We start from the raw sequence: 11,967 nt of genomic DNA, 5'->3' as shown, positions 1-11,967 counted from the left end.
TATACAACTTTCCCTTTGCCTTACAATTATGCAAAATCTATGAAACCATCCATTTCATTTCGGAGAATCAATCAAGGATAAAAAAGCTTAGCAAAAAGAAGTTCATTCCAAGTATCTTGAACTCCAGGCAAACACCAATGACCACAATCCGCATAGCTCACCGGGTCGGCTAGCTGCTCGGGCGTCAAAGGGTCCCAATGCTTCTTATAAATAGAAGTGTGCGCGTCCTTTCTGTAGCTCGACATCTGCGTGATGTTGAGCAACGTTATCGGATATCTCGACTTTCTGAACTCTTCGTCTATCACCTTCATCACACTCTTCCGACAATCCGATCCCCAGTAGTTTGCATCATGTATCAAATCTGTCTGGTTGTAGCAGTTGCCGTACTCGTGAGCTCCCCATTCAATTGAACTGTGAGATATTATTCAATATTTTTGCATCACATATTTATAAGTGGAAAGGAGCAATTAAACTGTGTGATCATGTTGTGATGGTCACTTACTTGATGTGAACGGGCGACATGGTTGTGAAGAAGACTCTCGTCTTGCTCGGATCCATGTTTTCGTTAACCCACCGCAGCATGCTCTTCATCGCCATCCGATAAGCCTCCTCTGTCGGCACTTCTGCTATGTCTATGTCGTCTTCGTCAAAGGCTCCCTCTCTGGGTCGGACGCAGAAATTTATTTTTGTAAGTGCTAAATATGTCAAATTTCGGAAAAATATTGGAATTTTCCACTATGACGATAACAAAATACTTACCCGTCCCTGAAAATTTGTCACTTATTTCATTTTCCGTCCTTTCCCTAAAAATCTGTCAACTTTCACTTTTACTATTTTTATGGTAGACTCCACATTCCACTAACTCATTCTCACTCACATTTTATTTTAAAACTAATATATAAAAGTAGGACCCACATGTCACTGACTTTTTCAACCCACTTTCTATTATACTCCCTTCGTCTCACTTTAGGAGTCCCGGTTTACCATTTTTGGGTGTCCCACTTTGGGAGTCCCGGTTGGAATATTCCGTAAATGGTATTAGGCCCCACATTCCACTAACCTTTTTCCACTCACATTTTGTTATAAAACTAATATAAAAAGGTAGGACCCACATTCCACTATCTTTTTTTACCAACTTTCCTTTACATTTCTTAATACCCGTGCCGAACTCAACCGGGATTCTTAAAGTGAGACGGAGGGAGTATTTCTTAAAACTCGTGTTAGGTCAAATGGTGCAAAATTTTAAGGGACGGAGGGAGTATTAAAAATTCGACGATGTTAATTACTCCCTCCGTCCGCCATTAGGAGTCCCATTCCTTGGCGGCACGAGTTTTAAGAAATGTTAAGAAAAGTGGGTGATAAAAAGGTTAGTGGAATATGGGTCCCACTTGTATATATTAGTTTTAAATGAAATGTGAGTTAAATGAGTTAGGTGAAGGTGGGACCCTATTACCATTTATGGTAAAAGTGAACCGAGACTCTTATTCGCAGACGGACTAAAATGGAAAAAACGAGAGTCCTATTCGCATACGGAGGGAGTATATGAAATCTTATTTTAGCTTGGTAGGAGTTTAAGTCTGTCAATGCTCACTGTATCTTGAACTTGAGACCTGTCATCCACCAAATATAGGTGTTGAACACCATTATGTCGACGCCTTTCCAGTGGTCGCCGTGCTTGTTGATGGAGTCTCTCCTCACCACTCTGTCGTTTTCTTTTATTCTGTGTATGACTGGATTGTCGGAGTTCGACTCTAGGAGAAATGGTGCCCAATAGAATTCTATTGTCGCATTATAATCCTGTAAATATATCAAGCTGTTTTAAGTACTCCCTCCGTCCCCGATTAAGAGTCACACTTTGACCGGACACGAGTTTTAAGAAATATAAAGAAAAGTTGGTTGAAATAATTAGTGGAATGTGAGACTCATTTTTTATATTGGTTTTATAAAAAAATGTGAGTGAATTGAGTTAGTGGAATGTGGGACCTACTTACTATTTATGGTAAAAATAAAGTGTGACTCTTAATTGGGCACGGACCGAAATGGAAAAATGTGACTCTTAATTGGGCACGGACTGAAATGGAAAAGTGTGACTCTTAATCGGGTACGGAGAGAGTACCTCATTTTTCAATAGAGAGTAAAGTATAAGAGATGAAAAAGTAAGAGATATAAAGAAATAATAAAGTAAAATATAGAGAATAAAGTAAGAGAGAGGGAGTAAAGTAAGAGATGGTTGAAGTTTTGTTTTTAGCTAGAAAAGGAAATTGATCACTTGTGAACTCAAAATGGAAAGTTGATCACTTGTGGTGGGACGGAGGGAGTACTACACAGTGCCCAAAATAAACACTACCCGGTCCTCATTAATTGTCCTGAATTTTTTTTTTCCCTATTTTTGTCATGTCTCCATTAATGATCTCACTTTGTTTTTACCATATTTGGTAAACGGACCTGATATTCCACTATCTTATTGCAGTCACAGTTATGATAAATTAAACTTAATTATAAAAATAGAACCCGCATTCCACTAATTAATGAATGTACTTGCATGTGGTCTGAATCGTATACCTTGGCCTTGAAAACCGTGAGTGAACCGTTCCAAGCCGTGATGGATCGAGCATCGTACGAGGGTGGTATGATCTTCTGGACAAGGCAAACCATTGAATAGAAATGGCCCCAACTTAGCGAGTCGCCCACGAACATCATTCTCTTGTCTCGAAGAGTTTCTAGCATTAACGACGCGTTGAAACTGGCATGTTTCAACCATAATTAAGATGCTATATTTCACATGAAACGTTACAATTTTATTTTTGAATGTGAAAACACTCTGACCTTATAATATCACTGCATTTGTAATGAACCTAACAATAACAAAAAAAAAATAAAAAAATATTTGAATTTTAAGATAGAAAGAAACCTTGGAAGAGAGCAAGAATGAGGCTGCCATCGCCAATTCTGGTAATCCGTGTCGACGCGGCCGTATTCCTGACATGCCAGCGGCGAGCTAATGAACGGACATTCGGCCTCCTGATAGTGTGGGCCTCGTTCGTCCCACACCCACCGGCCGCTGAAGATGTCGCAGCCCCTCTCTGCCTCTCCCACCGCGAAAGCCAACTTTTCTCCATCCTTCTCTTAACACCAAAAATAATTCACACATATTAGCTTTTATGTGTTGGCAATCGAAACTTAAAATAAAAATATAACTGTTCCACATCGATGTAAAAATATAAATATCATGTGTCTCTCCTACCAAGGACGAGCTAACATATAGGTATTGAAGGGGCAAATGCCCCACCTCCAATTTCCTCACACATATACTCCACATGTCACATTTAAGATGACCACTTTTATTTTTCGCATGTGTTTTGGAAAAATCGTAAAAAATTGTTAAAATGGATTAGAGACAGAATAATATGGAAGAATCGTGTTTTGGAAAAATCATAACAAATAAGTAGTTAAAATGGAGGAAAAGTAAAGTAAGAGAGATAATAATGTAGATGGGATTCTTCCATATTATTCTCTTTCTTACTTTAAGTTCCCTCCACTTTAGTTATTTGTATATGATTTTTCCAAAACACGTGCGAAAAACGAAAGGTGTCATCTTAACTGGACTGGGATGAAGGGAGTATAATTTATTTATCATAAAATTAAATTTATTTATTTTAATTTCTCATTAATTGCCCCTGTTAAACCTTTTTAATTTAGCCTATATATATTTTTGCCCCTCTCGAAATAAATTTCTAGTCCTGTCCCTGTGATCTCCTTCTACCAACAATTGGTTTTATGATCGAACTACATGGATTTCTATTATTATGTTACTTTCAACTCAACTCAACTCAACTCAACTCTACTCAAAACACGACAACTCACTTTTCACCGGTGACAAGGTCTGGTGAGGGCGGTGGACCTCGGATTGCCACCCGAAGATGATGAGGAAGTGCTCGCCGTATAGGATCGTGATGAACAGAATGGGGGCCACTGGGATGAAGAAGTACAACGGCGGGCACCCCTTGCGGCGGAGGGCGGCGGAGGATGACAGCGGCACATCCATTTTTTGTGGTTATGTGATAATTTTGTGTTGATTAATTATGCATGAGGAGTCAATAAATACAACTATGCTATAGTTGAGAGGAATTTCTAGTTTAGTTTTGAATCAATACACAATTATGGTTGCAACATTTTAGATAGAACGTGGTATGTTTAATTTAATTTTCAAATGAATATCTAATCTTTTAAGGTCCATGGACTGCAATAATTTTATGGTCAACCATCTATCCTAACGGACGATTATCTCATCACGAGACAATTTTATGAAAAATTATAAATTTATATTCCAGTTTAAATAATAATGTATGTTATCTAATAGAGTCCAATGAAAAGTTATGTTTTAAATGACAATGATCTCATATCCATGAAAGTTGAACCATCCACTCATTTTGGAGGATGAATTATGAATAGAAGAGCTTAAAAAATTGAACTTTCCGTATGAATAAGTTCAAATTAGTTTGGTTTAAATTTTGCATCAAGATACAATTATGATAAATATATTGTTAAAAGTTCATGAGTATAGCCCATTAAAAAAATTATAATAATGATTTTGGTTGTCTTCAATTTTTAATTGAGTAATAGTTCATCATATACATTAATAGTTGGAAGCAACTACACGACAGTAGTGGGAATTGAACTCAGGCTCATTCCAACAAGATCTGCCCCTCCGTTGCCAACTGCGCTGCCCCTCCATTACAGTTATAATCTCTATATATCCATGTATGAGATAATGATAAAATGCAAACTTATATATTGTACAAACTCAAAACTCCTCAACAAAGCTTCAACACAGTTTCAATACAATATCAACACAGTGTAAAATTTCAAGATTTTAATGTCAACACAATATCAACACAATATCAACTCACAACATCAATCATTGACTACCGTTGAAATTCTGTTGACATTTTCCTGTTGATGCTTTTTTATGATTTGTTGACATTTTTCAATGGTCCAGATCATAGTTTTGAGTTTGTACAATATTTAGAGTTTTCGTTTAATCACATTCCTCCACGTATATTTGTGATCATATTGTTATATTTACTTATTTCATTTCTCAATATGCATTATTCACTTTGATAGGACGTGCAGGGTTCATTTTGATTATAAAGTTGTGCGTTATTTTATCCAAGGTCAATCAACTACCTACCATATCGTGGATTTTTTTTAATAAAATAAAAGAAAACGAATTCTTGAGATTTTAACATTTATTTTCGACTTTAATATCAATCATTATGGAAATGAACACATATTAGCTGTTGGTAATCCAATAAAAAAACTTCCAAAATCTGCAAATTTGTTCGCCGACCTTGTCTAAATCAGATTTCAGATTAATTCATTTAAAACTTAAATTAAATCGAGTTTCGGAAGTTATAATGATATTTCTGACTTTAGTATCGATCATTGTGGAATGGAAACTAACTCAACCTATATTTACATTTATCAAAAGTAGTGGAATTCCATGATTTAATGAAAAAAAAAACCTATATTTACATTTGTTCGATGAATTCATTTTTTTTCGATCAATTATATATTGTATGTTGATGGGTGTGGAAAAATATCAAAATATCAAAATATTGGACTTATTATACTAAAATACAGAATTTTTGGTATACTGTGATTTACGACAAGGTATGATACCTTTGAAAAGTATTTTGGTAGTATGAAAATATCCGAATCCATTTAAAAAAAAAAACACTAAATGAAATTGGGATTTGTGAATTTTATAGTTTCAAGAAAGCCAATTATCCAAACTGAAAATTATAACCAAATTTAATACTTATTTCCTCTATCAATGGAAAAATATCATACTATCAAAGTAATTAAATCTCCAAAGTATTAATAATGTACAATACTCTCCATCCACACAAAATAATATCACAATTATCATTTTAGAATACATGTCCACAAATTAAAATTCTACCCCTCCGTCCCTCATTAAAGAACTTTTTTTTTTTGGTCACAAAATTTATAAAAATGAAATTTTGTTAGTTAAGCTAGAAAATCAAAGTAGAGATAGAAATAATTAATATGCAAAAAATTCAATCATCAAGTTCTTCTCATACTTTATTCTCTATTCACATACTCAAAAATAGAAATATATCAAGGATATAAAAGCTTAGCAAAAAGAAGTTCATTCCAAGTATCCGGAAGCCCAGGCAAGCACCAGTGATTGCAATCGGCATAGGTCGCAGGGTCCGCGATCTCCTCGGGCGTCAGAGGGCTCCATTTCCTCTTATAAATGGATACATGCGCATCCTTCCTGTAGCTCGACAACTGCGTGATGTTGAGAAACGTTATCGGATTTCTCAACTTCGCGAACTCTTCCCCTATCACCTTCATCACACTCTTATCGTTGTCTAATCCCGAGTAACTACCCTTCTCGTCATCTATCCTCACTGTCTCGTTGTAGCAATTGCCCTTCGCATCACCTCCCCATTGAGTAGCACTGTTGCATTAGGTAGTGTTACAACAAATAGTAAATGTCAATTTTGGTCCTAAACATATAACCAAAAACCGAATTTGGTCCAAAACATTCACTTTTTGAAAAACAGGTCCATAACAACTAAAATCATGGTCAGAGTGGTCCTAAACATATGTTTAGGACCAAAACTGACATTTACTCGTTACAGAAAAGGGGTGGTGTTGTATGATCATATCACTCACTTTTCGTGCACGGGCGACAGGGTAGTGAAGAAGACTCGCGTCTTGTTGGGATCCATGTTTTCGTTAATCCACCACACCAAGTTCTTCATCGACATCCGATAAGCCTCCTCGACCGCCACCTCCTCTATCTCTATTTTTTGGTCGTAGAAGGTTCCTTGTCTGTTGGAAAAAATGGTTATGACATATAGTCAGGTGCGGACGCAGAAAATTTAAAAAGAAATTAAATTTTCGATATTATCGAAAATTTAGTGGTGTACAGTATCTTGATCTTGAGACCCGTCATCCACCAATAATAGGTGCTGAACACCATTATATCGGCTCCTTTCCAGTGATCGCCGTGCGTGTTGATGGCGTCCTTCCGCACAATTCTGTCGCTTTTCTCTATATGGTGCACCACTGGATTGTCGCCGTTCGACTCCAGGAGAAAAGGCGCCCAGTAGAATTCTATAGTCGCGTTGTAATCCTGTAAACGGGTTAAGGTTACTTTAAATGTCTCAATTTTTAAGATGCATTGCAGGGTATGTATGTCACTTTTTAATTCTTTATACGTGGTGGTTAGGGATGTCAATCGGGCCAGCCTATCGGGTTTCGGGCCAACCCTATTCGGGTTGCGGGTCAATCGGGTGAGGGCTAATCGGGTTGCTACCGATAAAATTAACATGCGATCAATCCAATAAATAATGATGAAAATTAATTATATTTATAAAATGTAAAATATTTAATTATGATAAATTTGAGATACATGCTTAAACTCAAACATAAATATGATCAAATACTAATATTTGAGATTTATGCAAAATATAATATAAACATCAAGAAATTTTAAAGAAAATGTTTTAAAAATTTAAATATATTTTTTAGTGAATTTGAAGTTTCTAATTTATATATCTATTATTACGTTAATAAAAATTTAATATATAAAATTGAAAGTTATTTTTTTAGTAATCTATATTATAAAATAACCAATGAAGTGTCGAATTATAGACAAACAAGTAGAACGATGGAAATTTTATCGGGTTTTCGGGTGTGGCCCTAACGGGTTGCAGGCTAATCGGGTGCGGGCTAATTGGGCTGTAATTTTATTAGGCTAGAAATTTTCAGCCCTAACCCTGTAAATTTGACGGACTATTCGGGCTGACCCACGGATTGCGGGCTACATTGACATCCCTAGTGGTGGTACACCGGTTACATTGCTACTTGACTTTATCTTCGTGCATGAAAGAAATATGACATGAGATAGAAGGAATATGTACCTTGGCTTCGAAAATCCTGAGTGAACCATTAAATATATTGTAAAGGGATTTGGCCGACGACGGTATGAACTGTTGTACAAGGCAGACCATTGAATAATACTGGCCCATATTTAGAGAGTCGCCCACGTACATCATTCTCTTTCCTCGAAGAGTTTCTAGCAGTAATGATACATTGATACTGTAGTGTTTCAAACGTAAGATGTTAATTTTCAGCCAATCTTACATGAAAAGAACAATTTTATTTTGAGTAAACGATCAATTTTGGTCATAAACACATGACCAAAATACGAATCTGGTCCAAAACATTCCCTTTTTTGAAAAACAGGTTCATAACAAATGAAATCCATGTCGGAGTGGTCTTCTTTTGACGGTTCCGTCAAAAAACTAAAGGTCATGCCACTGTGCATTTAACGTTGACCATTAGTTTTTTTACGAAACCGTAAAAAAAGGACTACTTCGTCGACATTTTCATTTGCTAAAGTCCTGTTTTTCGAAAAGTGAATGTTTTGAACAAATTCGTATTTTGGTTATATGTTTAGGACCAAAATTGAGTCACGAACATCAATCTCCTGCCTCGAAGAGTTTCTAGCATTAATGTCGTGATGAAACTATCGTTTCTAGCACGAGATCGAATTTTGAGCTAAAGTTTAGTTATCATGAAAATTAAAGTATCTTCTTTTGTAAGAATGTTATGATACTGTTGAATTTATACTTCAAAATGTTTTATACTTCCTTCGTCCCACAAAAATATGCACTTTTTTCTTTTTAGTTCGTCTCACAAGAATATGCACTTTCCAATTTTGAAAACTCTTCTCTCTAATGAGGTCTTACTTTACCAATTTTGCGTTAAAACACGTGCTGAACCCAAAATGCATATTCTTTGGGACGAAGGGAGTGTAAGATTCAAATGATTGAAAATAGTGAATTGCATTCGCAATGAAATTAACGGTACTAATAAAATGAAAAGTTTGTTCCAAATGGGACTAGAGTGCAAATGCTATATTCATTCCAAATAATTGCATCATTATTGTACTCACTCCGTCCCATAACAGATGTCACACTTTTCTTTTGAGTTTGTCCCACAAATAATGTCACATTTCTATTTTTGAAATTTTTTTTCTCTCACATTAATATAAAAATTATATTTTCTCTTTCCATCTAACACACAAAACAAAACCTCCTAAAATCTCATACCATCCCACAAGTGTGACATCTTTTTGGGATGGAGGGAGTATTTTTTTTTCGAATTGAATTGCATTCACATTGAAATTAACAATAGTAAATATAATGAAACCTTGGAAGAGAGCAGGCTTTAGGCTGCCATCGCCAATGCTGGTAAGCCGTGTCGGGCCGGCCGAATTTGTCACACAAGGGCGTATAAAGGTAAGGACATTCGGCCTCCTTGTAGAACGGGCGGTGGTCGTCCCACACCCACCGCCCACTGAAGAGGTCACAACTATTATCGGCCTCCCCCACCGCGAAAGGTAACTTTTCTCCTTTATTCTCTAAATACCAAAAAAATTTTCACACATAGAATTATAAGTTATAGTAACATATTAGCCCTTAGCAAGACCTGACCCGACCCGACCTGATCTGACCCAACATAACTCAAAACGCGACAACTCACTTGTTGTCCATGATGATCTCAGGGAAGCGCGGTAGTCCTCGTTGTAGAGGATTGTCATGAACAGAATGAGGGCCGTTATGGTGAAGAAGTACGGTGACCGGAACTCCTTGCGGAGGAGGGCGGCGGAGGAAGGCGGCACAGCCTTCATTTTATTTTTTTGTGGTTGTGTGATAATTTTATGTTGATTAATTATGCATGAGGAGTAAATAAATACAAGTATGCAAAGCTTTTATTGTTACTACAATAATTAGTTTTGTTACGCATGAATTTTTTTTTAATTTAAAATGACAATCATCATATATATACAGATTGCCTTTCCATAAACTCAATATCTTTATTACCTTATAAATTGCCTTTCCATAAACTCATTATCCTTAAAGAAAACGAGTTTTTAAGTTTTTTATGGGGAGTTTGATAATAAATTTATAACAATATTATAAATAGAAGGTGTATAGTCGACATTATTGCAATACATTTAATGATATGGATCCTATTTTACTAAATTAACTTATGCAGATTAGATATCGGCATCTACTCTGGCGTTACTATCACAATGAAACAATTCAAAATTAGTAAATTTGTTCGTTAACTTAGTTTAAATAATTAGCACACATACATAGGGGGTGAACATTCGGATTTCATATCACTTTTTTGCATACATCAATCAGATTCGAAATTTCGAATTTTAAGATATAAATCAGAACAAATTTAGAACATCACTAAATTGAATATTTCTAAAAATATCAGAAAAACTAAATAAATTTTTCATTATTATAAGATTAGAAATATTTAAATAAAATATAATCTAGCTAGATAAAAATGTTTTATTTACGTATTAAATATGATTTTGGTTTTGATTTTTTCCATTTTAAGAAAAAAAAAAAAAGAACAATAAGACCTTAAAAGTCTATAATTAATCAATGGAGTCAAGAAAAATCAATAGGTTCGATTTATTTAGATATTGGGCTTGTTATCCTACCCTTAATTGGCCTACTAAAGTTATTTTATTTTCCAAATATTAGTAATGGGCTGCATAACTAATTCGTGTATGGGTTTAAATTTAGTTACTTCAGTCTTAACTTATATAGGCGCTGGACCAAAATGTATTAAGCTCGAATTGTTAAATCATGAATTACGAAAAAAGTCCTATATATATAGGCTTCGAATCATATTTGAATAATGGTTTTAAAATGCTACAAAATAATTATGTAAATATTCAGTTTTGTATCATAGTTTAGTATTTAATTTATTTGTATGAAAATGTCTTAACCTTAAGGTAACTGTTTTAACTTACGTACATTTTGGTATCATAACCAAATAAATAAACTGTATAAATGTATAAATTAATGTAACCAACTTGACTTTTAATTTAATCAACTTAGGCAAAACTAAAGAAAAAATAACTCAAGCAAAGAACACTTGGCAGCTTCAATGCAATCAACAACTATTTTCTTTCCCATCTTTAAATATAAATACTCCCTTCCTCCTAAGTCAACTGAATCATATTTCTATTTTTTAAGCTGTTTAAAGATATAATTGAGACATTTTCTCATTTATTAAAAATAAATCATTCCAGTATCACTTATTTTATTCTCTCTTTACTCATTCTGGAAAATCAATTAATGATAGAAAAGCTTAGCAAAAAGAAGTTCATTCCAAGTATCTTGAAGTCCAGGCAAACACCAATGAGCACAATCCGCATAGCTCACCGGGTCGGCCAGCTGCTCGGGCGTTAAAGGGCTCCATTGCTTCTTATAAATAGAAGTGTGCGCGTCCTTTCTATAGCTCGACATCTGCGTGATGTTGAGCAACGTTATCGGATATCTCGACTTTCTGAACTCCTCCCCTATCACGTTCATCACATCCTTCCGACAGGATGATCCCCAGTAGTTTGCATCATCTATCATCTCTGTCTGGTTGTAGCAATTTCCCTTCTCATCACCTCCCCATTCACTAGCACTGCAACACATTATTCAATATTTTGCATCACAGTGTTATTAATTTCACGTCCCTGAAATTTTGTCACATTTTTCCATTTTCATCCGTCCCACAAAATTTGTCAGATTTCACTTTTATCTATTTTTGGTAGTGGACCTACATTCCACTAACTTATTCTCTCTCACATTTTATTATAAAACTAATACTTGAAAAGTAGGACCCACATCTTATCAATTTTTTCAACCCTATTTCCATTACATTTCTTAAAACTCATGCCCGGTCAAACTGTGACAGGGGAACGGAGGAAATATTATAGAAAAAGTGGTAAGTAAAATTGTGTGATCATGTCACTTACTATAGGTGCAAGGGCGACATGGTAGTGAAGAAGACTCTCGTCTTGTTCGGATCCATGTTTTTGTTAACCCACCATAGCATGCTCTT

The 11,967-nt window shown here is 35.2% G+C and overlaps 2 protein-coding genes across 2 annotated transcripts; both read right to left on the bottom strand.

The window, feature by feature from the left end:
• Nucleotides 1–4,045, bottom strand: LOC125211263 (protein trichome birefringence-like 33). The gene is made up of 6 exons (XM_048110993.1): nucleotides 3,865–4,045; nucleotides 2,912–3,125; nucleotides 2,563–2,743; nucleotides 1,592–1,797; nucleotides 503–661; nucleotides 1–411 (listed from the first exon to the last, which is right to left on the bottom strand). Exons 1-6 carry the CDS (start codon nucleotides 4,043–4,045, stop codon nucleotides 72–74), a joined length of 1,281 nt encoding a protein of 426 aa, XP_047966950.1. The 3' UTR covers nucleotides 1–71.
• Nucleotides 4,046–6,144: 2,099 nt separating this feature from the next.
• On the bottom strand, nucleotides 6,145–9,736 carry LOC125211238 (protein trichome birefringence-like 33). Its single transcript, XM_048110965.1, has 6 exons — nucleotides 9,589–9,736; nucleotides 9,256–9,466; nucleotides 7,962–8,139; nucleotides 6,966–7,171; nucleotides 6,709–6,867; nucleotides 6,145–6,490 (listed from the first exon to the last, which is right to left on the bottom strand). The coding sequence occupies exons 1-6, from the start codon at nucleotides 9,734–9,736 to the stop codon at nucleotides 6,145–6,147; spliced, it is 1,248 nt and encodes a 415-aa protein (XP_047966922.1).
• Between the last annotated feature and the right edge of the window lie 2,231 nt (nucleotides 9,737–11,967).

The sequence above is a fragment of the Salvia hispanica genome, chromosome 1, assembly GCF_023119035.1.
Source record: "Salvia hispanica cultivar TCC Black 2014 chromosome 1, UniMelb_Shisp_WGS_1.0, whole genome shotgun sequence".
NCBI classification, from domain to species: Eukaryota; Viridiplantae; Streptophyta; class Magnoliopsida; order Lamiales; family Lamiaceae; genus Salvia; species Salvia hispanica.
Note: the sequence above shows the minus strand (reverse complement) of the source record. Positions and strands in the feature narration are given on the sequence as shown.

Excerpts from the sequence above, each read along its gene's own strand:
- LOC125211263 (XM_048110993.1), bottom strand. The coding sequence starts at position 4,045 with ATGGATGTGCCGCTGTCATCCTCCGCCGCCCTCCGCCGCAAGGGGTGC. Across the intron at positions 3,126-3,864 it reads GACCTTGTCACCGGTGAAAA|AGAAGGATGGAGAAAAGTTG; the intron begins GTGAGTTGTCGT and ends TTTGGTGTTAAG. Across the intron at positions 1,798-2,562 it reads TCACGGTTTTCAAGGCCAAG|GATTATAATGCGACAATAGA; the intron begins GTATACGATTCA and ends ATATATTTACAG.
- LOC125211238 (XM_048110965.1), bottom strand. The coding sequence starts at position 9,736 with ATGAAGGCTGTGCCGCCTTCCTCCGCCGCCCTCCTCCGCAAGGAGTTC. Across the intron at positions 8,140-9,255 it reads AAAGCCTGCTCTCTTCCAAG|TATCAATGTATCATTACTGC; the intron begins GTTTCATTATAT and ends GAAACACTACAG. Across the intron at positions 6,491-6,708 it reads CTGTCGCCCGTGCACGAAAA|TGCTACTCAATGGGGAGGTG; the intron begins GTGAGTGATATG and ends CTAATGCAACAG.